The following is a 27,395-nucleotide window of genomic DNA, read 5'->3' on the forward strand; positions in this document are numbered from 1 at the left end:
ACACGACACCGAAAAATACAATACGTAATCAAATTGAGAACTGAAATTAAGATAAAACACTGCAGTGAAAAAAGGCCTAAGACATTTGCAGGTTTCTAGTTAGAATTAAATTTCTAGTATTAAATGTTCCCTTTCAATTTGTTTTGGGTCAAGAGGTTATTAACACCATAAAAAGAGTTAATAGAAAAGTCTGGTCTGGGACAAAGATGTGTTATTATATTTTGCATGAATGTCTGTTATTGGAAAATTATCAGTTCTTAAAAACAACCATTCCTAGTTCATTAAGGGAAAGGCAATTACATCAAATCTCATCTTCTATTGTATTTTATTTTCCAATTAGTAGTATTCTAGAGACAAGAGCACAAGTTAAAATATAAACTATACTTCTATGTCTGTAACTACTTAATAAAAGATAAAAGACATAGTTTTTTATCCAACTAAATGACATAGAGTTTATTTCTAGATTTGTTTTAAGTTATCATGCTTACTCATTTTTTTCTTACTCTAGGCCTTAAATCTTAACTGAAATCTATGACAAGGAACAGACAAGCAGAATTAATATACAGGGACAAGGGACATCTACTTAAAATAAGCCATTTAAGAATGATTGCAACTGCCCAAAGCACACATGAACTATAAGAAAAGGATCAAAAATCAAAAGCCCAAAAGGTATTTATGAACTGTCAAGAATTTAACCTGGCAAGGCTTAAAAAATGTTGGTAAGTACAGATGGGAGTATCAGGCAATGGGAATGGCCTGACATTTTTGTTCCTAGATCCTTCAGAATTGCTGTACTAGTGACTGGATTCTCCTGGAATACAGGGAGGCTCCCAGGGGCTACTGGAATCTCTGAAATGACCTGCCTCATAGCTCACGGCCCAGACGGCTGTGCCTTTTGACTTCATAAATCTTTTTATTTAAACATTGTTGTTATTGTTGTTTTGCCTCAACCTTTGCTGTGAGGCTTTTTATGATCACATCCTGTTTGGCTCATGCAGCCCACTCTCTTTCCCTGCCAACTCCTTTCCATTAAGGCACAGAAATGTGCACCATCTAACATATTAAGAACGTATGGGGGGACTTCCCTGGTGGCACAGTAGTCGAGAATCCGCCTGCCAATGCAGGGGACACGGGTTCGAGCCCTGGTCCGGGAAGATCCCACATGCTGCGGAGCAAATAAGCCCGTGCGCCACAACTAGTGAGCCTGCGCTCTAGAGCCCACGAGCCACAACTACTGAGCCTGCGTGCCACAACTACTGAAACCCGCTCACCTAGAGCCCGTGCTCTGCAACGAGAAGCCATCACAGTGAGAAGCTCGCGCACCACAACGAAGAGTAGCCCCTGCTCGCAGAAACTAGAGAAAGCCCACGTGCACCAACAAAGACCCAGCGCAGCCAAAAATAAATAAATTTTTTAAAAAAAAGAATGTATGGGAATGTAGCTAATGTTCTAAGCCAAAAGACTACCTTTTCCAGCTTCACTTGCAGCCAAGCCTGGCCACGGAACTCACTTAGAGCCAATGAGGTGTAAGCAAAGATGGTGTGTGAGATTTGGGGACAGGACAAGCCCCTATTTCCTGTTGTCTGGGAGATGAATGTAAAAGCCGGAGTTTCAAAAGCCATCACAGACAATGGAGTGTCCCTGAATATGAGGACAGAAGCCACACTCTTTGGAAGTGGAAGATAAAAGTAGTCCAGGTCTCCAAGAACTTTGTATTTCACAATACCCCTGAAATACCTACTTCCCAACTTTATGTGAGAGAGTAAATCCTTGAGCATTTAAACCATTGACTGAATCTTTGTGGCTCTAAAACTAAAAGCAATTCTTAATGGATAAACAATGGAATTATAATTTACAGGTGAGATAGATGGATTGATGGATAGAGTCATAGATATCTATGAGATATTGGCAAGACCAATAGGTAGGTTAAGAAAAAATACATTAAATATAATCCTATTTTTAATTTTAATTTTTTCACTTTCTAAAAATTTTGATTTTAAACTTAACAGAAGGATGGGAGTTGCATGTGTGTATATGAAGAGAAAAAAGGTTGGAAAGTTGTGCACTGCAGTGTTATCAAGGGTTATTTGTAGGGGATGAGATTATGTAGAACATCCTCTTTATTACTGGTTAGAACTTTTGTTTTTAACAGTGAAAAGGTATAACCTTTGTAATTAGAATAAAATACGCCAATTATTTGATATTCACATATCTAAAGAGACAACACATTATTCTGGCTTTATCCTATGACTGTGTTAAAAATTTTTAGTTAAACTACTTGTTACAATGATTTTTCTGAAATACAGAATTGTACTTATTTTAGCTATCAACAACTCTAAGTATACAAAATACATTTAAGGCAGAGGTAAAATCAATTCCTTCAAAAAAATAATAGCTTGTTACTGGAATGGGAACTGTCCTATTGTAATTGACATGATAGTAAATCAGGAATCTCGAAGGTGAATATGTAATAATACCCAGAGGAGCTACGTTCAAGAACAGGAGTAAAAACAGACTTAGCAGACTAATTAATAATCCCACATCCTCAAAATCCACAAAGATTAACATAAAAAAGGGAAGCTTCCTCCATCATATTAAAATAAACTCTGCATAGAAGACTTGCCTGGAGTGATTTTTGTATTGAGTAACAGAACAGTAGAGAATAGAATAAAAGTTAATAATCCACTGCATGGAAATAACTAATCACCTAAAGGGAGCTAAAAAGTTCATGCAGGTGGGCAGGATGAGCAATCTTGGTCGCGTTTTCTCCTCAATTCACCCTCTGATCTAGTGACTTGTAATCTAGAACAGTGACTTCCAAACCATGCTGCCTCTTATCAGATCCTTGCCATCTGACTGACCAGGGAAGAACTAAGTCTCCCTCTTGGGTAAGGATGTGTGTGCACTTACCTTCCCACTGGCCTGTCAGCACCAAGGTCCTGTTAATTACCACGTCAATTTCTGAAGCTCCATCTTCCACAGCCAATCTGATCTCTTCTAATCGTGTTTTTAAATGAGTCTGCCCAGCTGGAAAGCCAGTGGCCACTAGTAGAGAAAGAAGGGGGAAAAAAAAGAAAGGAAGGAAGGTAGTGAGGGAGGGAGGGAGGGAGAGAGGGAAGGAGGGAGACAAATTTCAATTGGTCAGTATCTCAACAAAGAATTTCAGACCAAAAAAATGAGCGTTTAGACCAAAGCATGAATGACACTTTAGAACTTCATGCCTACCTTGCAAAGTGAAGTGTAAAGAAACTGATTGCAATTTTATATAGTACTGACGTTAGGATAAATATTAGCATTATATCCTTTGGAAGACCTGAAATTAAGTTGCTACGGAGATGCTCATGGGGGTGCTTTAAGTAAATAGCAATTAAGAAGATATGTCATCGTCAAAGTGAAAGTCATAAGACAGTAGCTACAGCCCTGTCTTGATGGACACTAGTTAATTCTGGATCCTACTCATGACCAAGTTGGCTATCACTGTCATGATTTACTCATTCACATTTATAGCTGTTGTAACCAAACTGTAATATAGGTTCCTCCCACTGCCTATTTTAAAATGAACAGCCAAGCAGATGAGAATAAAGGGGAGATATTGCACGATGGAAAAGCACCTAATTCGTCCACAAAACTGGGGCAGGGGTGAACTGGGAAGAGCAGGGCCACGCATAAATAAAAGGAAAATAAAAACACAATGACACTTTGGAAAAAGTATTAACATTTTTAACATGCGAATCATTAATTCCATTCCTGTGTCTGAAGATAACCTTTCATGTTTCCTTGATGTTATTAAATTCCTTGGGTCTGCTACCTTAGAGGAAAGCATGTTTCCCTGTTGTATAAAGGAAAAGCTGAATTGACTGGGGCTAATGAAAAATGAAGGTTGATAAAAGTGTAGCTAGCTGCCAAATACTCTGGGAATCTTCACAAATGGGTTGTATATAAATACTGTATAGTCTGTTTCTTTTGATGTATCCCTAATAAAATAAATTAATGATTTTCTTAGCTTCCTTCTTTAAAGCACCAGGATATTCCTCTAATACCTTTTAAAAGGAGAATCTAATTTTATATGTATCTATCCATATGTAAATACACACACACACATACAGGGAAGCTTTTAGTAAGACTTTTCCCTCCCTCATGCCTCGTTCTCCTACTGCATCTATCTTAAGTCAGTAACTCTTTTTTTCTTTTTATTATTTATTTATTTGGCTGCGCCAGATCTTTGCTGCTTTGTGTTGCAGCATGTGGGATCTAGTTCCCTGACCAGGGATCGAACCCGGGCCCCCTGCATTGGGAGTGCGGATTCTTACGCACTGGACCACCAGGGAAGTCCCTACATCTATCTTAAGTCAAAAACTCTTGAACACACTCTCTTTTCTTTATCTTTCAGGCTTGGGGGTGGCTCTCATCATCTCCCACGCGGCCTGTGATGAGTCTAACTAACTCCATTTCACCCCTCTATAATTTGTCCACTACCATCCCCTAACTTAACCACATCATGAAGCGGATCATGGTATGTCTCTGCTTAACATCCTTTGGTTTCTTCCCCGTCACCAAAATAAAACCCAGATGCCACGGCCTGATATCGTTTCCCCATGGGATCTGACCCCAATCTACCTCTCCAGCTTCAACTCCCAAGCTCTGCCTTTGTCCTACCTTAGGATCCAACAATTGCAAACCCATTTCAGTTCCCTGAACTGTGCTTCTGCACCTTCACATGTGCTAGTTCCTCTGTCTAAAATGCCATTCCTAAGCTTATCAACTCTCTAAACTCTTCCTTAACCTTAAGACCCAATGCAGGGGTCTTACTATCTCCTCTATGAAGCATCCCCCTACCCGGTGAGTGTGATCAGCCTCTGCAGAATAAATCACTACCCACTCAGAGTTACAACCGTACCTTCTGCATATCTTTATTGTTATATTTTACATATAAATAATATTACATGTCCTGTGTTACAATTTTTTTTTAAACTTGACTATTCCTCCTAAACAGCTAAGTTTCCTTTAAGGACAGAGATACAGTTCTATACTCTTAGGAATTAATATATATAATGTCTGCTACTCAACAGGCAATTAATAAATATGAAAATAATAGATAAATACAACCAATTAAATATATAAAACTAATTAAAATCATAGTATAAAACTATAGAGATAATACCCCAAAGTGTCTAGTTGAAGAACTGGAAACATGTTGATAAAACGACAACAGAAGCCACAAATTTTACCTGATGCCACTGGGATATCACAGCCTGCAGCCTTTAGTGCTTTTACTGCATCACATACGCAGGCAGGATAAACACAAACGGCAGCTGTAGTAATGCCTATGAAGAAAGAAATCATAATAGCCTAGTTTATGTGAAGTTCAAGTCACACAATATGCTTTTAATTATTATTTATATTTCAACATTGGCAGAAATCAAAATGAGAGAAAAAATAATTCCCCTACGATGCTGCAACAAATTAAAAGGTTTTTACTTTCCACATTCCCTTCTGTCTCTTAACAACGTGGATCATTTTCTCATCATCACGGTTACAGAATAAAATATATATATTTTTTTAATTTTATTATATTTTTTAATTGAAGTATAGTTGACTTACAATGTTGTGCCCATCTCTGCTGCAGAGCAAAGTGACTCAGTTATACACATATAGACATTCTTTTTTTAATATTCTTTTCCATTATGGTTTATCAGAGGATATTAAATATAGTTCCCTGTGTTATACAGTAGGACCTTGTTGTTTATCCATCTTATATATAATAGTGTGCATCTGCTAACCCCAAACTCCCAGTCCTTCCCTCCCCCATCCCCTCCCCCTTGGCAACCACAAGTCTGTTCTCTATGTCTCTGAGTCTATTTCTGTTCTGTAGATAGGTTCATCTGTGCCATATTTTAGATTCCACGTATAAGTGATGTCACGTAATATTTGTCCTTCTAACTTAGAATAATAATCTCTAGTTGCATCCATGTTGCTGCAAATGGCATTATTTTGTTCTTTTTTATGGCTGAGTAGTGCTCCATTGTATATATGTACCACATGTTCTTTATCCATTCATCTGTCGATGGACATTTAGGTTCTTTCCATGTTTTGGCTATTGTGAATAGTGCTGCTATGAACATAGGGGTGCATGTACCTTTTTGAATTATAGTTTTGTCTGGGTATATGCCCAGGAGTGGGATTGCTGGATCATACGGTAATTCTATTTTTAATTTTCTGAGGAACCTCCACACTGTTTTCCACAGTGGCTGCACCAACTTACATTCCCACCAACAGTCTAGGAGCGTTCCCTTTTCTCCACACTCTCTCTAGCATTTGTTATGTGTAGACTTTTTAAAGAAGGCCATTCTGACTGGTGTGAGGTGGTACCTCACTGTAGTTCTGATTTGCGTTTCTCTAATAATCAGTGATGGTGTGCATCTTTTCATGTGCCTACTGGCTATCTGTATGTCTTCTTTGGAGAAATGTCTATTAAGGTCTTCTGCCCATTTTTCAATGGGGTTGTTTGTTTTTCTGTTGTTGAGTTGTATGAGCTGTTTGTATATCTTGGAGATTAAGCCCTTGTCTGTTGCATCATTTGCAAATATTTTCTCTCATTCCACAGGTTGTCTTTTTGTTTTTGTTGTTGTTGTTGTTTTTATGGTTTCTTTTGCTGTGCAAAAAGCCTGCAAGTTTGATTAGGTCCCATTTATTTATTTTTGTTTTTATTTCTATTGCCTTGGGAGACTGCCCTAAGAAAACATTGGTACAATTTATGTCTGAGAATATTTTGCCTATGCTCTCTTCTAGGAGTTTTATGGTGTCATGTTTTATGTTTAACTCTTTTTTTAAAAAAAATATGGAACGCTTCACGAATCTGTGTGTCATCCTTGCACAGGGGCCATGCTAATCTTCTCTGTATCGTTCCAATTTTAGTATATGTGCTGCCAAAGCAAGCACTAGAATAAAATATTTTGGATACATTGTTCTTGGAGGTTAACAAGAGTACCATTTGTAAAAAAAATTCCTAAATAGTAAACTTGGTGGCCTTGATCCAATGAAAATGTTTTATTTCATGCAGATAATAAAATCCAGGTTTTTACTGCATTCAAACAGGACAGCAGATGAAGAAAAATGTAAGTTAACCTTACAGGGTAGTACAGGCAGACCTTGGAGATAGTGCGGGTTCAGTTCCAGACCACCGCAATAAAGCAAATATCGCAATAAAGTGAGTCACGGGAATTTTTTGGTTTCCTAGTGCATATAAAAGTTACATTTATACTATACTGTGGTCTATTAACTGTGCAATAGCATTATGTCTAAAAAAAGTACATACCTTAATTTTAAAATATTTTATTGCTAAAAAATGCCAAAGAATTACAATGGTAACACCAAAGATCACTGATCACAGATCACCATAACAAATATAACAATAACGAAAAAGTCTGAAATACTGCAAGAATTATCAAAATGTGACAGAAACATGAAGTGAGCAAATGCTGTTGGAAAAACAGTGCCGATAAACTTGCTCAACGCAGGGGTGCCACAAACCTTCAATTTGTAAAACACATAGTATCTGCAAAGTGCAATAAAACAAGTTACACCTGTTTAGCAAAACGACATTTAACGAATTCTGTTCCCTCTTTTACAGAAAATAATAAAATCTGGATCTGAAGCCCTCATTTTGAGGAATAAGATCTTAAATTGAAAAAATTAAATTGAAAAATCAAATAGCCACTGTAAAACAATAGCATAAGACTCATATAAAGCTGTTGCTTTTAAGTGCTATAAATGGTAGGTGTTTTATTGTCAACTCAAAAGAAAAATACTACTTTTCAAAAGCTGTAGGTTTGTTTAGGTCTATAAGTTATCTACAAACTATTTGGGATAAAATACCTGCATTGGGCCAATGCAGCATCTCTAGTTGCATCCATTATAGACAGGCACCTGGGAACCATGAAGGATCCCTTCATGGTTTAGATCTGGTTCCTAAAACCTGCCCATTGAGTAACAACACACATTGTCCTGGAAATACCATTTCGCCTTCCAGGTCTCAAGTTTCCTCATTTAGAAACAAGGGCATCGACTCTTAAAATCTCCTCCATTTCTAAAATGTTAAGGTTCTAAACTTACAGCAACTTTAGAAAGTCTTTTCTTTCATGTATACGAAGAGAGTGAGTATAACTTTTTTTCAAAAGATCTAACCTAATATACAAGCTTGCAATATTTCCCATTTGTATTTTATTCTCAAAAGCATTTCATTTACTCACAGAAAATACTTTATGTATGAGGTGTGATTATTAAGTAATGAGACTGGCTTTTTCATATGTGGCTAGGGAATCAGAATCAGTATTTGAGAGTCACTAGATAGAAAACTTCCAAAACTGAAGAACTAGAAAGAAAAATAAAGAAACTCAATACTTGCAACTCTAATCCATGATGGAAAAGAACTGACCTAAAAATGAGACTCAGATTCTTCTTCTGCTGTTTTTCAGAGAAGAATCTCAATTATTTCTCTATGTACACAATTCTATCATGGATTTTATTGCTACCATCATTTTAACAGCTGAATCTTAAGTCCTCTTAGATTTAGTGACTGTTATTGTAAAAAAGGTAAACACCAGACAGACTGTACACATTACCTTTATCGTGCATATTTAAAGCTTTTAAGAGATCTTCCCGGATTGGATACTTGGCTTTATAACAGAGCCTTTGAATGTTGGAAGATGTGTCATCGCCTGAAAGTGTAGTAAGATCTATAAAGGTAACAGCTTTCAGGAGCCAAGCAGCCTGGTTTGAAGAAAAGTTAAAAACAAGGTTTAAAGAAATAATTAATCTCCAACCCAGTTAGTTAGTAAAGAACCATTAGGCACATAAGGGTGCTAAAATCTCTTGTCTATGCTGTTCTAAGGCATATGTTCTGATATATGCTCAAGAGTGACCAAAAAGATGAATGTTACATAGAATAAAAGGGGAGAAAATAGCTTATAAATGCTTTTTCTCCCGTAGATAACACAAATTGAAATCCCTAATAGATCAAGTCTCCCCACATGTGACTTTTCCATTTCATTCATAAGGAGCCTCAGAGGGCCACCCACTAGGCGAGAACTTGGGAACAAGAGTTTCTGTCGTACATTTTACCTCCAGCCTGGGGTCTGGAATGAGACACTGTAAAAAGAGTCTCCATCTTCTTTGTTTTTTGTTTCTTTTCAGTTTAATCCAATTATAATTTTTAAACAATATTCATATTTCACAACTCATTCTGATGAATTCCTTTTATCTTTTCAATCAGATTATTTCTAAGGATGAGCAAAATGTGACCTGTCATCCTAAAGGATTCAATCACTTGTGAAATAAACTCTGAATTCCTTTTAGTCCTGAGACGCATAGCACGTCTTTCGCTGGTACACACTGAAGAATATGCTGACCACAAGTACTCTATGAAACATCATTTTTTGAATTTTGAAAAATGATTTAGGGAAATTAATTAGTATGGTAAACATGATGGTCAAAGAAGGTCAACTCATTACCTCAGGGCCTCAACAGCGGACACACCAGGTTTAGGTGTTACGGTTTTAAAATTAAAATAGAAGCCAACCAAAGAAGGTATGTCTAAGAAACTGAATAAATACGTTGAGAAAATATGCCATTTAATTCACTCATGAATAAAGATGCCTCAAATTCATTTGTGGCTTTGCCACTCAAGAGTGATAAGATTTTTAACTTGTTTGGATAAATGTGTTATCTTTCTCCAACCCATCATCATCATATATGAATTATTAAAACAAGTCATGGACAGCTGCAATCTTTTAAGTTTAGATGCATCTTGAGCAAAATTCAATCTCGTGGCCTTGAGGGAAGAGACCAGGGCTGTAAACTACAGGGAGAGAATTCTCAAGAAGAGCCCTTACTTGCCACTCCTTTTTCACGGGTCTGAGGGCCTGGATTTGTTCTGCACGCCTCAGAACTGCCGGTTGATTCACTTGTATTTTGGAGATCCAGCTAAGGTCTAAAGGCAAAAGAAGAACACTTTAAAAGTTTTATTAAACATATTCACCTGCTTTTACATGGTCCTTGAAAGGATAGATTTATCACTAAGTAGCAAAGCTCTTGTAAGCCTTATATTTCTTTTTTGCTGAACTACAAATAACTAACCTCGTTGAAGGAAGCCCAGCCATGAAAAGGCCTACTTCATGTAAAATCAAGTACGTTTGGAACTAGGAGAACCTGTACTGATTCATTACACAGATATGTCTAACAATGGAGGAAAATGTGCTACTCATGCCACGGGCCTCACTTCTGCCAGCAGAGACTTATTTGTGAGTGTCCAGTCCAGGAGAATGAATGGTTAATAAACACATAGGTGAATTAATACTGGGGCTTAAAGGAATCCTTGATCACTACCTCCTTGCTGATAAAATTAATAACTACTAGATGCTGATAGGATACAGCCCATTCTTTCCTCAAAGGAGAATTTTTCAAAGTGTATTAGAAATTAGTGCACTGGGGCTTCCCTGGTGGCGCGGTGGTTAAGAATCTGCCTGCCATAGCACAGGGAGATCAGCTCGGTGCTTTGTGACCACCTAGAGGGGTGGGATAGGGAGGGTGGGAGGGAGACGCAAGAGGGAAGAGATATGGGAACATATGTATATGTATATGTATATGTATAACTGATTCACTTTGTTATAAAGCAGAAACTGACACACCATTTTAAAGCAATTATACTCTAATAAAGATGTTAAAAAAAAAAAAAGACTCCGCCTGCCAATGCAGGGGACACGGGTTCGAGCCCTGGTCCAGGAAGATCCCACATGCCATGGAGCAACTAAGCCCGTGTGCCACAACTACTGAGCCTGCGCTCTAGAGCCCGTGAGCCACAACTACTGAAGCCCCACGAGTCACAACTACTGAAGCCCACGCACCTAGAGCCCGTGCTCCGCAACAAGAGAAGCCACCACAATGAGAAGCCCGCGCACCACAGCGAAGAGTAGCCCCCGCTCACCGCAACTAGAGAAAGCCCGCGCACAGCAACGAAGACCCAATGCAGCCAAAAATAAATAAATAATTTCTAAAAAAAAGAAAAAAAAGACTTGTGGGAAAGGTGATTCATTAGGAAACATGTCACAATTACACAATTCTTTATAATGAGATGGAGAAAACTACTGAATGCATACCGTACTATGTAACAACACATATCATGATAGTAATAAAGTATTTGCATCCACCTCAGAGATAAGACCACCAAGAAAACCAGTTTCTACAAAAGACATTCTCTCTCATTTCCATTCAGTTCTTCTTATCAATATTAATGGTGTAGAAATTCCAAATTAGAGTCTGAGTGATTAATAATGATATTCTTATATCACTGAAGAAGGGAGTTCCCCGGTGGCCTAGTGGTTAGGATTCCCAGCTTTCACTGCCATGGCCCAGGTTCAATCCCTGGTCAAGGAACTGAGATCCCACAAGCTGGGCAGTGCGGCCAAAAAAAAAAAAAAAGGATTTAAAAAATTAAAAATAAAATAAATTAATAAATATCACTGAAGAAGGAACAAAGTTTGAGCGCTTTTTTTTCTGGTTATTTTGTTAGTCAAAATCTTGTAACAAAACAGACTTTTAATGTTTCAATCCATCTGTTCCTTGAAGACATTGTATGTTTTCCAGCTTGTCTGCTGACCCAGCTTCACAGAGGAAATGGGAGTCCACGGTCAGGGACATGAAATCTGCCTCTTCTTCTCCACCCAAAGACTGATTTGCGTCTAGGTAGAGCCCAAGAGAGTCAGACCAGGCAGACACGCTAGACTCACCCCAATTTATCTAAGACCTGTAACGACCCCTCTCTACCCAAAGGCTGGAGAGGCTTTTTTTTTTTTTAAACTACTAATAATGGTGATTAGGTTTCTGCTAAAGATTGTTTCCCTGCCAACAGTCAAAATTACTGAAGTAAGGAGTGGTGTGAAATACAAGGCTGACCGCCAAGACACTGCTGACAGTGGCCAAAAGAGGGAAGCCTAGGCGGTAGGGCAAGGCTTTGAGGGGTGGTCCTTAATCAGTCACATGACACCTCCTAGAAGCTCCCCTCCCCACCCCCAGGCCCTGCTGCAGGAGGGAGGTCTCAGGCCACCCCAGGACCCTTCACCATCGGGCTCCATCCTCCCTCACGTGCCATTTTCTCCCTCTCCACGCCCCCCAACCCTGAGGCACAGCCTTCCTAAACTCCTGGGAGTTCACTGACACATCACCTCGTGTTCTGTCTCTGGACCTGTGTGTGCTGTTTGCTCCCTCCGCCTAGAATGCCCTCCGTTATCTTGACAGTTCATTTGCCGCCCTCTCTGTGAACCTTCCCTGAAGTACACAGGCTGAGCTATTCCTTTGCTTCTTTGTGCTTCCATGCTTTCAATACTTACAGTCCATCTTTAGTGCATTCTGAATGGCACTGATTTGTCCAGATGTGCGTATTCCCAACAGATTTTTAAAGCTCCAAGCAAGGTACCTGACACACAGGTGGCATGCAAGAAATAAACTAAGGGTTCCCGAAGACCAGAAATGATCTGGGCGATGTCTTCCCAAATTGCTTCTTCTTATTTTTGTTTTTTGTAGTGCTTACTTTTTCCCCCCAGCTTGGTTGAGGTATAGTTGACAAATAAAAATAGTATATATTTAAGGTGTATGTCTTGATAAATGTACACACTGTGAACTAATCACCACAGTCAAGCTAATTAACATTATCTATTGCTTCACACATTTACTGTATCCTTTTTTTTTTGTTTTTTATGTATGCTGAGAACATTTAAGATCTACTCTCTCAGCAAATTTCAAGTACACAACAGAGCACTGTTACCTATAGTCACATTGCTATACAAAAGATCTCCAGGAATTCCTCATCTTGTATAATGAAACTCTGTACCCCAATTGCTTCTGATTAAAGGCTTTTGGATCTCCACAAGAGAAGTTGGGACTGAGACAGGAATGGAATACCTGAGGACATTCCCCTTAAAAACTAATTTTTAGTACAACTCCTCACCAAAGGTTAGAACCCACGAGGCCTGCTCTCACACGTTTCAGACACCACTTGACAGAGAGGTCCCTGCAAACCATCTCTGGGAGAATGTAATAGGATTACTTCTCCCACAGTATCACTGCTAAAAATATCTTTAGTGGTCGTAAAATCATCCAGCCCCATAGTTAATCCAGCCACAGAATTTGCCTCTGTGACCTCCCACGGTAATGAATTATATAAGTGACTATCCCATTTTATTAGCACTTAATTTGCTACTCCTTAATTTCATCAAATAACCCTTGTTCTCCTATTATGGGGTCTGGGGAAAAGAAAGGACTGACTGGCCTTTGTTATGTCCTTCACCATTTTTAATATTTTATTCGAGTACCCTTTAGCGTCTTTTCTTCCAGGAGAAGTGATTCTAAGGCACACAATCTCATCAGGATCATAGAAGCTTCTCTTACGGGGCCAGGAGGGGTTTCAAGTACACGGGCATTTGGGGAGAACAGACGTGAAGCCACAATTGAAAGGTGATGATACTCCTTTCTGAAAACTCTCCCGTGAAGAAAATCCCAGTGTTCCTCTTAGTAAGCCATTTTGGTGGCTTTCAGGCCCTTCTTTCAGTTATAAATTTGTTCTCAAATACTCCTCTCACAATTTTTTATTATTATTATTTTTCCTATTTAAGTCTCAGTGGGGACAGAGATCATTTTCCCTGCAAATCTACTTCGTAGCCTTTCCATCACTTCCATTTGTCTTCATGGATATGCCTGTACTTCTGTACAATATTCCTAAAACGTGTAACACCAATGACAACTCCACGAAAGGAGGTTTATGTTGTATTTTGATTTCACCTTTGTTCCCAATGGAGAAAAATCAATTGTGATAATTCATTAGAGACTTGCCTAAATTTGGAAAAGAAAAATTAAACTTCCAATGTTTTTACTTCTCATTCTTTCTGGGTTTTTACATTTAATTGTACCACCCAAATTTGTGCCTTAGTGTTGTCTCCAGTCATTTCTTCATATGCACTTGTGCAGTACATTTTTTTTTTAATAATTTTTACTGGAGTATGGTTGCTTTACAAGGTTGTGCTAGCCTCCACTGCACAACAAAATGAATCAGCCGTACACATACAGATATCGACATCCCTTTTGGACTTCCCTCCCGTTTAGGTCACCACAGTGCATTAGGTAGCGTTCCCTGTGCTGTACAGTATGTTCCCATCAGTTGTCTATTTTATACATAGTATCAATAATGTATATGTGTCAATTCCAGTCTCCCAATTCCTCCCACCCCACCCCTTTCTTGTGCAGTACATTTTTAATCCCAGAGTCTATTACTGAGTACCCCTTCTTATTGTAGGCACACAGATGTCTATTATTTCTGTGTTGTTTATTTTCAATTCTAATTTGCAACTTTCCAGGAATCAGTTACAAGTGCCTAGCACAGAAATAGGTGCTCAATAAACCCCTTGCATCACAGGAAATTTATTTTTTACCTCAGACACTGAAACTGGTGAAATATCAACTTCATCATGTCTAGTCTTTCAAACTTAGCCTTGGTTAGCTTTGTTAAAAAAAAAAAAAAGAGCCCTGAAGGTCAATATATGCCAGATCCAGCCAAGCTAAGAAGATATTCAATTTACATAAGTAAGGAGACTCAGCCTTGCCCAGGTCCTAAGCCATAAAGATACAAGACAGAAACTGTGCTGGGAGCCTCATGCTTTCCAGCAGGTGGGGTCTGGAATGAGCCTTCTTCCCAAGGTCTGGTCTAGCATGCAATAAACCCTGGGTGAGCCCTCCAGGGCATCCATGTCCCCACTGGACATTAGCCAACTCTTCTAACAGTCTACTGTGTAAGCCCAGTCCTTAGAACACAGGTGGACAGTCCAGGAACTAAAACACCAGCAACCTAGCAGCATATTATTGTCACAGCCCACAAAGCCTTGCTACTATGATATCTCCCCACAGCAACTCTGCTCCTAAATCTCTAAGTCCCAACCCACATACATTCACCAACCAGACCATTCTTCAGGTTACCAATCCAAGTCCAGGTGAGTGATGAGTTTACTACACCCTCTGAAATACTTCAGTTAGACTGCTGGCACCAAGCTGAAGGCCAACTCGATCTGCCGATTGGTTTCCTCTGCACCAGTCTTGTCTGTTCTCTGCTTACACTCCTCTTCCATCAGGCGGTCTTGCATCCCCAGCTACATGGGTTACACCACTCTTTCAGAACACATCATCACAGCGGAGGATAGTTCGGGTTCATGTGACAAGGCGTGTGCATTCCTGCACCTGGCTTTGCACAGCAGTGTCACATCAGGATTCTAAAGCTTCCTCACTTTCTTTTTATCCTTCATCCCTCCTTGAGACATCAGCCATTTCTCAACTATTGCTGCTCTTTAGTAATCAGCTGCCTATTTCTGTCAATTATACTCCTCCATTTATTAGCTATTGTCAGCAGGTTACTCTGGATGCTGAAAGGAGAACCCAATCGTTTATTGTGGCACCTAAAATACTGTTTGGTCCAGTCCTCAGTTGGCTATTTCAGCTCCACTTGTTCCCAGGATGCCCATCATCACTTGGTTATCAGCCTCAAAAGCTTAGCAGCAGTTGGTGGCTGCAGTTACGTAGCTAGATAAACATAACTCCTCGGTGGAACGGAGTGCCCACGTGCAAGTCCTACAACCTCTCCACTTAGTGTTTCCTCAGTACAGGCGCTGTGCTAAAGCTGTGCTAAATGGTGTGAGGAATGCAATGGCAGTAAATAGGTTGTTCCTCTCCTGAAAAAGCTTTTGGAGGAAAGGAAGTGAATAATACAAAATGTAAGCCCACACATGAGAGCAAAAAGCAATGCTTTCAACCAGCAGTTCCCAACTGATCCCACAGGTTCCATCAGTTAGGAATCTTTCAGTTGAAAAATGATGAAAACTGACTTTGTTGACTGAAACAAAAAAGGAAGGATATTAAGAACTCAGATAATGGAGAAGAGAAGAACAAGCTCAGAAAACAGACAGGAACCAAAGATAATAACAGAGAGCCAAAAGCTGGAAGAATAATGCCAGCGTTTAAGAGCAACAGTCTGGCCAAGATGCCACCAGCAGCTGCTGCTGAACACCACTGCCATCTTTAACTCACTCGGGGCCCCAAGTCCATATAAACACACCCGGTACTTGACCCATGTGTGACTGCGGGGCCTGGGAGCAGAGGAAAGATCTCCTCCTTCCTCTGTAGTAGCCCCAACCGAGTCTACATACTAGGAGATCTCCCAACACTAAGAGGATGTGAGTTGGTTGCTGAAGAGCAGAAAAGGATAAATGTCTATGACAATGATCAATAAGTTCGGGCCATGCTAGATGGGAAAACTTCTCTTGGAGATGCAGAAGGCACAGCAGCTTATTAAACTCTATGAGAAAGCCCACATTTAAGAAACCTCTGGAATTTTCTTTAATCCAGCACTTCTCAAACTTGACCACTAAATGTTTTTTCCCTATAACATACCACACTGGCTGGACGATAAGTCAAGTTCAGAGGAAGGGTAGGTTAGAGTAGGCTCATCCAGTTGGCCCAAAAAAACCCTTCATGGATAAGCAGAGATTTGAAATTGACCCTGAAGTATGGCTCTCAACCTGGAGGCACTTTTGGTTGTCACAGCTTCGGGTGGGAAACTGCCACTTGCATCTAGTGAGCAGAGGCCAGAAATGCTGGTAAACTTCCTACAATGCACGGGACTGATGGTACCACCTCCCACAATAAAGAATTATCTTTATTGCCCAAGTGATGGGCAGGATTCGCTAAAAATATAGAGGAAGTACAAGAGGTTTGTGGGTAACAGGAATATCAGGAACAAATGCAGGTTGGCTCTATTTGATTGACAGTGGCTTGTGTGTAAAGCTCCTTAAGTACCAGGCTAAGGAGTCTAGATCTGTGCTAGCCCATCAGTAGCCACTGGCCACATGCAACTCTTCGAGAACTTGAAATGTGGATCATCAAAACTGAGATGTGCTTTACGTACAAAATACACAGCAGATTTCAAAGATTTAGTACAAAAAAGGCATGTAAAATATCTGTAAAATGTCATTTTAGCTACGTTTTGATACTGACTACACATTGAAATGATAATATGTGGGACACATTTGGTTAAATAAAGTGTTATTAAAATTATGTTCACCTGGGGCTTCCCTGGTGGCGCAGTGGTTGGGAGTCTGCCTGCCAATGCAGGGGACACGGGTTCGAGCCCTGGTCTGGGAAGATCCCACATGCCGCGGAGCAACTGGGCCCGTGAGCCACAACTACTGAGCCTGAGCGTCTGGAGCCTCTGCTCCGCAACAAGAGAGGCCGCGATAGTGAGAGGCCCGCGCACTGCGATGAAGAGTGGCCCCCACTCGCCGCAACTGGAGAAAGCCCTCACACAGAAACGAAGACCCAACACAGCCAAACATAAACATAATAAATAAATAATAAATAAAAATTTAAAAAAAAAAAAAAAATTATGTTCACCTGGGCTTCCCTGGTGGTGCAGTGGTTGAGAATCTACCTGCCAACGCAGGGGACACGGGTTCGAGCCCTGGTCTGGGAAGATCCCACATGCCGCGGAGCAACGAGGCCCGTGAGCCACAACTACTGAGCCTGCGCGTCTGGAGCCTGTGCTCCGCAACAAGAGAGGCCGCGATAGTGAGAGGCCCACGCACCGCGATGAAGAGTGGCCCCCGCTTGCCGCAACTAGAGAAAGCCCTCGCACAGAAACGAAGACCCAACACAGCCAAAAATAAATAAATAAATAAATAAATTGAAAACAAACAAACAAAACATTTAAAAAAAAAAAATTATGTTCACCTGTTTCTACTTTTTACAACATGCTTACTAGAAGATTTTAGATTACTTTGTGTTGCACATTATATTTCTATTAGACAGCACTGCTCTAGACTTTACCCTAAAAGTGATCAGAGCCACTGAAAATTTCCAAACTGGGCTGTAACAGAATTAAAGAAGTATTTACTAAAAATTAATCAGCATACAGTATATGTCCCATAGAAATGCTTACATGAGTATGCAAATGCAAATATGAAAAGGTATTTATGGTAGTATTGTTGCGAATGACACCAAGATCCATGACCAGCTCAATGAAACACAGCAAATCCATAATATAGAATATGATCCAGCCATTAAAAAGAATGAGGTAGATCAGTAAGCACTGTCACGGAAAACTGATTATGATTCATTACTCAGTGAAAATAAGTAACCTGCACAGCAGTGATTTTTTAAATTAAAGCTGTTTAAAAAATACCAAAAATATAAAACATATATCTGTTGGTATATGTGCAAAAAAATAATAGAATGTATACCAAATTGACAAAAGTGTTTCTCTTCAGAGGTAGAATTACATTAAGATTTCTAATTTCCCATGTTATATATTTACATAATACTTTAAACTTTTTACAAAGAGCATGCATTACCTTATCGAGCAGTAAAAACAAAATATACTTAACTCTTTGGAATTAAGAGTCACTGCCAGGTAGCAGTGTGCAGGACAGGTGGAAAGGGAGGTAGACAAGAGTAGGTAGACCAGTAAGACGGCTGCTGCTGTAGCCCAGGCATCCGCATGTGCAAAGTCTCCCTGGGGCATTTCACCCCACCAAACCTTTCACGACCAATCCTTGGCCACAGAGATCTTCCACAAGGCCAGCCTGACACAACTGCACAGTGCCAGGCAGAAATGATAATACCAGATGCCACTGTTACTGCTCCCATAGAAAAGATCACCAAAACCTTAGCACCATGGGCCACCAGACAGAAGCTGATTATTACATGAATCCTATATGATACCAACATCACACCTGGGCAAGACGGGCCCACACTCTAGAGAGCCTGCTCTGCTCTGGCCCTCCCATAGCAGTGCCCTTCCCCATAGGTAAGGAGTCTGTGGCGCCAAGAGTACAGACTTTCCCCAAGATCACATTCCCCTTCTGGTCCAGGCTCAAGGTGCACAGGACCCCAGCATTTCCAGAGTAAATGGCTCTAGGCCTACTTACAGAGTCTACGGGGCTTTCCATCCCAAAGTCAACAGCTTAGACGTAAGGTATGAGACAGACAAGGGACTTTCTTCATTTGGGAAGCTTGATAAATGCAATTCTGGCTATGAATTACATTTATCCATTCATTCAACTAACATCAAAGGAGTACCCATGATGGTGCCAGCACTGATGTAGGCTCTGCGGATTCAGCGGCAGATGAACAAACAAACCCTTACTCTCACAGAGCTTTTTCTAATGAGAAGAGACAGATAAACATATACAAACATACCGGTCCTCACTAGGGGAACCACATCATCCTAGTTCACCCAGGACATGCCCAGTGTACACCCCCTGTCCCATCTGGTTTAGCATTTGTCCCGTATATTTCGTTTTTTAACAAATTTAAAACAAACCAGCATGGGTTTGGTAGACTCCAGCTTCTACCACCATCACCAGTACAAGTGTGTGAGAGACAAGAGCAGTGAACAGAGATCTCAGCTGGACACGTGGGTCACTCTGTAGAGACCAAAACTTCACTCTTGTCCCCACCCTTCCTCCAGCCATTACAAAACTAACACTACCGGCATTTTGGACATACGTTGATGAGGGCAGGTACTTGCAATACTGGGGGCACTCTCCAGTCTTGGGTGGTGGTGGGAGAAATATGCATGATGTTGTGCCTCTGAACATACCAGCTGCTAGGGCCCTGGCCTGAGCCCAAGCCTGCAAGAGACACAGACGCACCATGTCAGCATTCAGCAGGGCATGAGAAGCAAAAGAACCTGTAGGTTAGGTGACCACGGCGTATGGGTAGGGGACCTCTAGATTCCTGAAGGACAGCAAACTGAAAGCATTGCTTTTATCATTTTTATATTCTGTAAGCCTGAAAGTATGTATTTGAGGTTAGGCTTTTTTATTTTGAAAAAAAAAAAAAAATCTATCAGCAACAATGAACTCAAAAAAGTATGTTTAGGGAATTCCCTGGCAGTCCAGTGGCTAGGACTCCACGTTTTCACTGCCAAGTGACCGAGTTCAATCCCTGGTCAGGGAACTAAGATCCCTCAAGCGTGGTGCAGCCAAAAAAAAAAAAAAATGTTTAATGAAAAATTAAATTCTGAATTTCCATTTCTTGGAAAAGTTGATGATCTATAATTTATACAAAATGTTTTTGAACATTTATCATAGGCCAGCATATCTCTACAAGACCCGAATCTGCTAAATAACATTCACATTTACTTAAAAAATTAGCAGTTAAGAAGCCTGTGCTTAAAGATGGCAATTTAACAGAAGCCTCAGAAGATAGTTACATAAAACTCGGAAGCATGACTTTTCATTGAGATAAAATGAGTACTCTAAATAGTGCTTGTTTTCACAACCAAAATTCTACTGTATGTACAAGAAGTAAAGCAGTAGTTATTAATCTGTTGGCTCCAGAAGCAGAATTGCACAAACAACTAAAAAATATAAGTTTTATATAAGTCATGGGTGCTTTAAAGAGAAAAATGAGTTAAATTAATTCAAATATTGGCTCATTTTTAAAAACCTAACATTAAATCAAAGAAAAAAATTTCAGAAATCTATTTGTTGAAGGTAAAACACCTGACATTACTGTGACTGCCACTGTAAATTCAGTTAAAGAGGTTAGCACTGAACAAATAATTATTTGATTTTGCAGAGACGACACAGATACAAATTTTGTTGGAGTATAGCATCACAATAAAAACAATGTTCTTATTAAGAAACCCAGGGAGCAGAAATACACTTGGATTTGTGTGATAGACACCTAACTTATAATTTCATCCAAATAAGCTTCCACAGTCTAACAATCAAAGTACAAGCTATAGCTGTCAAATTTTAAATATTTTATATATACACAGAATAAGTGAACTACCTGATCTTTGTGAGAAAGCCGATGTTTAATTAAAAATAAATACTTCTTCCTGGCAGTGTGCACTATCTCTTTGCTGGGTATCACCAGTTGATTATAAGGAACATTTGACTCTTTGAAGAGGAAGAACCATTTTGTCAATCAGCCTAAGCTGACATACACAAGTCTTGAACTATTTTATAAATGAGACCTTTAAATGTTGGCTTTACTTTTTTTTTTCAATATCAGCTGAAAAATCTTTTTTTACAAAAACTTATTAAATAAATAAAACACCCAAAGCCTCCAGCTTTGCAAACCTAGTGAACTACAACTATTATTGACAACTGTTTGTAAATATTACAAACAGGAAGACACTGAAATTTACCCCTCTACAAATGAGAGGACTTGGACAAATGAGATTTCAACTAGCGTACAGGCTGAATTTTAAAATTCTAAAATTGTACTTTGGAATATCTCGACTTAGCTGTTTTGATTACCATCTATCCCTGTGTAACAAACCACCACAAAATGTCATGCCGAAAAACAGCAACCCTTCTATTATTTATCCGGATTCTGTTGGTTGACTGGGGCTCAGCTGGGCGGCGGTTCTACTGCTCCCACTTGAGACCTCGTGTGGCGGCCGCCGACGATGATGGGTCTGAAACATGCGAGGTGGCTGCACTCACGTGTCCGGTGCCTCAGAGGAGCGGCAGGAGGCTGGGCTCTGCCGGGACACCTCCATGTCGGCCCCAACGCCCCCCTCTCCACGTGCCATTTCCAACAGGGCAGCTGAACTTCTCACAGAGCAGCTCAGGGCTCCCCAATCATACAGCAGCTATTATCACTTCTGTCACCTTCTGTGGTTACAGTGAAGTGATTCGGGGTGAGCCTGAATCATTGCAGCAGAGGACGACACAAAGACATCAATCCCGGAGACCTGGTCCATCTTTGGAGACTGGCTACTATGAGCTCCTATTTTAAACTGCATACATTTACTTTCTGTACTGGAAAGAACTTAAGGGTTCTACACCTAATTCCAGTGTGGGGAGAAGGGGTTTCCTACACTACCACAATGCTCCAGACACCAGCTGGATGTCCTACAATTCAACTCAGTTCTGACACTATCTACCCAGAGATATTATCATCAGATTCCCCAGGTTAAGGGCTCAGTCCCACAAGACTGCCCAGCCCCCTACCTCCCTCCACTTTAGACCTAGCTGCAAGTCCAGGTTACCACCTGTGTTTCCGACCTACCACTGGAGGTTCCAACAACCCCCTCCTTGGATTCGATTAATTTGCTAGACCGGTTCACAGGAATACTAGATTATCAGTTTATTATAGAAGGATATAACTGAAACAACTAGATGAAAGAGATGCAAAGGGAAAGGCGGGGGAAAGGGCAAAGAGCTTCCAAGTCCTCTCTAAGGGAATACTCCCTGAATCACCACATGTTCACCAAGCCAGAAGTTCTCCAAACCCTAACCTTTTGGGGTTTTATGGAGGCTTCATTACACAGGCATGATTGATTACATCACTAGCCATGATATGCGATCGAACTCAACCTCCAGCCTCTCTCCCTAACCCACAGGTTAGTTAAGGGGAGGCAGAGAAAGTTCCAACAACCTACAGTGGCTGGTTCTCTAGGCAGCCAGGCCCCATGCTTAGGTGAGGCCCAAAAGCCACCTCATTAACATAAACAGACACCTTCATAGCTCTCATCATAGGAAATCTGAAGGGTTTAGGAGCTCTGTGCCGAGGATGGATGAACACTAAATATATATTTCTTACTATAAATCACAATGCCACAGAAACAAAACTGAGAGGGCCTGTGACGTTACAGTATATAAACTTAACAAAACCTTCAAAAGAATCATAAACTGAGACATCTTATTTGACAAGTTTTGTCTTATAAAAATATATATTATTTTGCCTCAGAATGGAGCAGAATACATTAACTGTGAAACTACTTGTGCTGAAATATTTACACATTTCAATACAAAAACCCATGAGAACTGAGAACACTCTCCATTTACAGAATGTGTTCTAAGTTCACCAAGTACCTTCAGCATTTGTAAATATTTTGTCAATTAAAAATATTATGTTCCACAGAGAAAAATCAGTTGAAGGTGTCAAGGCTTTCAAAGTTAAGAAATATAAAATGAAAGTTTGAAAAAATTACTGAACATTTTAATACTTTAATTGAAAAAACTATTCTTCAAAAAACTACCAATGGCATGATATCAGAGACTGATACAGCTAAGAAACTAATTAAAGCTGAGTAATAATTCAACTTATGTTATTTTATAATGCTGAAAAATTAATAGGAATACATTTTTTATTTTGATGCATGTGAATATATTTTCTTGTAGGATGAATTTTTTACAAGTTTTTGAATAGTTATTTTCTCTTGAATAGAAGGCCCACCAAAAAATAAAAAGTTTGTCAATCAATAAGTATTTTTCAATTATACCATTTTAAGTATTTATAGTGCCCCTTTTCACTATCAAAAGTATTTAGTTTGAATGCTAGGTCACCCCTATCAAAATCCAACTCAGGCCTTGTTTTGTGCCTCATGATATGATATAAAATGAAATAAACAGCACCACTTAGGCAGTACTCTTATCAGAACTGTTCATCTGAATCTAATCAAGTTTTAGATATGTGATGGTTAATTTTATGTGTCAGCTTGACTGGGCTGCAAGGTGCCCGGATATGTGGTTAAATATTATTTCTGGGCGCGTCTTGTGAGAGTGTTTATGGATGGGGTCGACACTTGAAGACTGAGTAAAGCATATTGCCCTCCCCAAGGTGGGTGGGCCTCATCCAATCTATTGAAGACCTGAATAGAATAAAAGGCTGAGTAACAAAGAATTCTCCTTCTCTACCTGACTGTCTTTGAGTTGAGACATCAGGATTCTCCTAGCTCTGGACTTGGACTTGGACTGGAACTACACCATAAGCTCTCCTGGGTCGCCAGCTGCCAACTGCAGGTGTGGACCTCTGAGCCTCTAAAATCACACGAGCCAATCCTTATATTAAATCAATCAATCTCTCTCTCTCTATATATATATGTGTGTGTATGTACGTATATAACTATCTATCTATCGATCTATATATCTATCCATTTATCTACTATTGGTTCTTTTTTTCTAGAGAACCCAGACTAACAAAAGATATAACTTCCAAGTTAAAGAAAATACAGAAGATAGAGAAATAAGTTAAACGACATCATGAGGAAATAATCAGATACATCTAGAAGTTGGGGCAATCTACAGGTCAGGTAACCCGGTATCATCGAACTCATGGCAGTTAAAAAAAAATGGGGGTGTTCCAGATTAAGGGAGACAAATACAACAACTGAATATAATGCACGATCCTTCTTTGGATCCTGGCTTGAACAAACCAGCTATAAAATACCCTATGGGGACAACCAAGGAAATTTAAATGTATACTTGGTATTACAGGATATCAAGGAATTACTTTAAATTTGGTTATTGTCTGGACTTCACTGGTGGTGCAGTGATTAAGAATCCGCCTGCCAATGCAGGGGACACAGGTTCGATCCCTGGTCTGGGAAGATCCCACATGCCGCAGAGCAACTAAGCCCATGCGCCACAACTACCGAGCTTGCACTCTAGAGCCCACGAGCGACAACTACTGAAGCCCACGCGCCTAGAGCCCGTGCTCCACAAAAAGAGAAGCCACCGCAATGAGAAGCCCAGGAACCGCAACGAAGAGTAGCCCCCGCTCGCCGCAACTAGAGAAAGCCTGTGAGCAGCAACAAAGACCCAACATAGCCAAAAATAAAAATAAATAAATAACAAATAAATTTTTAAAAAATTTGGTTATTGTCACAATGGTATTATGGTATCGCAAGAAAATACCTTTATTTCTTAAAGATGCAAAAACTATAAGTGAAATGTCACGATGTCTGTACTTTTAATTTAAAATGTTTCAGAAAAATAACTGCCAAAGTACATAGCAAATTATTAGCAGCTCTTAAGTCTAGGTGATTGGTATATATGGGTGTTCTATATATTAGACCTTCTACTTTTTTGAATGTTTGAAATCTTAAAAAAAAAAAAAAGAAACTATATACAAAAACAAGCTAAATAAATAACACAATGAATAAGGGAAACCAATGTAGTCAGCCTCCAAAATCACCCTCTGTGATTCTCATCTCCTGATATTCACGCTCCTTCCACAATGAATAGGACTGACCTGTGTGACCAATAAGATATTGTAGAAATATCAGTGTGTGACTTCCAACAATTGGTAATAAAACACATTGAGGCTTTTGCCTTACTATCTAGGATCTAGGAGAAGTCAGAGGCCATGTCCTAAGGACACTCGAGCAGCCCTAGGGAAAGGTCCACGTGGCCAAGAACTGAGGGCTCTCACCAGCTGCCAACACTAACTGCAAACAATGGAGGGAGACGCTTTGGAAGTGGATCCCCAGGTCCAGTCAAACCTGCAGGTGACTGCGGCCTGGGCTGATAACTCGACTGCAACCTCATGAGAGACCCCACGCCAGAACCACACAGCTAAACCACGCCCAAATTTCTGACCCACAGAAACTGTGTGACATGATGAATGTTTATTGTTGTTTTAGGTCATTAAGTTTTGCAGTAATTTACTTTATAGCAATAAATAACATACAGAAACCAATATGAAAAGGTTGTAATAGCAAACTGCTTCACAAGTACAAAATGGCAGACTAAGAATGATTTTTTTCCTTCTCAAGCTTTAAAATGTAAATATTTGACATTCCACTAATACAAATGTGTAAATCAAATTACACTGAAACTCACTTATATGGGTATGTAAAAACTAAACAATACATTTATGATTAGAACACTTTACTGTATATATTATGCCCTGCTAGCTCTGCATGTTTGTGCCCTCCCTCTACCCTAATTCATATGTTGAAACCTAATTCCCAAAGTAATTGTATTTGGAGATTGGGGCCCCTAGGAAGTGAACAGGTCATGAGGATGGAGCCCTTATGAATGGGATTACTGCCCTTAGAAAAAAGGCCCCAGGGCTTCCCTGGTGGCGCAGTGGTTGAGAGTCTGCCTGCCAATGCAGGGGACGCGGGTTCGAGCCCTGGTCTGGGAAGATCCCACGTGCCGCGGAGCAGCTGAGCCCGTGCGCCACAATTACTGAGCCTGCACGTCTGGAGCCTGTACTCCGCAACAAGAGAGGCTGCGATAGTGAGAGGCCCGCGCACCGTGATGAAGAGTGGCCTCCGCTTGCCACAACTAGAGAAAGCCCTTGCACAGAAACGAAGACCCAACACAGCCATAAATAAATAAATAAACAAATACTTAAAAAAAAAAAAAGTATAAGTCTATTAAAAAAAAAAAAAAGGCCGCAGAGAGATCCCCTGCCCCTTTCCCTTGTCAGGTTACAGTGAAAACACAGCCACCAATGAGGAAGCTGGTCCTCATCAAACATTGACTCTGCCGGCACCTTGATCGTGGACTTGCCAGCCTCCAGAACTGTAAGAAATAAATTCCTGTTTCTTATAAGCTGCACATTCTATGATATTTCTGCTATAGCAGCCTGAATAGACTAAGACATACCTCAATTAAATGTTTTTAAAAATTACAGTGAAACTCTATAGGTTAAAATAGCATAGCAATGGGCGCCCATGTTTTTAAATTCACCTCAATTTATTTACAAAGCTAACATATTTTTCACTTTTCAAAATACCTTTAACTTGATGTCCATCAATTGTTTTTCTAAGCTCTCCTCCAAAGAGTTCTGTTAGCACTGAAAATATTATTTGCCTTTATAAAACTGGTGTCAACCAATGACTGACCTCCCTGGGGACCAAACAGCAGCTATTTCCCTTGCACTCTTTTCAGCTATTGTTTAAACATGTTGAAATCTATGAAAAAAGCAGTACTTTTTACTCTGTTGGCATTTTTATTAAACTCTTAGGGGAAGCATTATCAAAAGGTTTTTCAGAAAACTAAGTTATTTCTCCAGGTTTCCAGTAGGAAGCATTTCATTAACTAGTTCAAAGAACTGTTAACCTGCCAGGTTGGGACTGTATAGTTTTCCTCAGCAGTCCACTTATCAAAGCTGTTTGAGAAATGTACTCTTGGCTTGAATCAAGAAGTCAAAGAAAGAGGTGGTTAAAATATCCAACAGTTCCCACCCATTTCGTTTTTAATTTACTAGAGTTCCGAGCGAGTTTACTGTAAAACTTTTAACAGCGCAGTGGTAACACGACTGAACCCATAGGCCATCTACTGAGGCCTTACACTAGGCTGCCACGTGAGGAGATTCAGAGCAGCATGAGGGGCACCAGCTCTGGATACACGGCACTGCCCTGGAAGAAAGGAATTCCACATTCTGGTGCTGTGATATGGGCATTATTGGACTTGGAGTTGGGAAACCACGGACAACTGTTTATGGAGCACTGACTGTGCTAGGCACTTTTACAATGTTTTTATAGTACAGCTGGTGTGATGATATAGGTCTTCGCTGATTAACTAACCCACCAGGTTAGAAAGCCATCATTG

At 39.9% G+C, this 27,395-nt stretch overlaps 1 protein-coding gene across 1 annotated transcript in view; it reads right to left on the bottom strand.

Annotated features, from left to right (window-relative positions):
- The window catches only part of DERA (deoxyribose-phosphate aldolase), a 163,637-nt gene that overhangs the window by 111,298 nt on the left and 24,944 nt on the right, over nucleotides 1-27,395 (bottom strand). Inside the window, exons 2-5 of the mRNA XM_082421945.1 lie at nucleotides 9,891-9,988; nucleotides 8,622-8,769; nucleotides 5,229-5,324; nucleotides 2,911-3,045 (exon numbers count right to left, since the gene is read on the bottom strand). Of these exons, the coding sequence (XP_082278071.1) occupies nucleotides 2,911-3,045; nucleotides 5,229-5,324; nucleotides 8,622-8,769; nucleotides 9,891-9,988 (477 nt within the window). The remainder of the gene's footprint in view (nucleotides 1-2,910; nucleotides 3,046-5,228; nucleotides 5,325-8,621; nucleotides 8,770-9,890; nucleotides 9,989-27,395) is intronic.

The sequence above is a fragment of the Balaenoptera physalus genome (assembly GCF_965194825.1).
Source record: "Balaenoptera physalus genome assembly, chromosome: 13".
Lineage (NCBI taxonomy): Eukaryota > Metazoa > Chordata > Mammalia > Artiodactyla > Balaenopteridae > Balaenoptera > Balaenoptera physalus.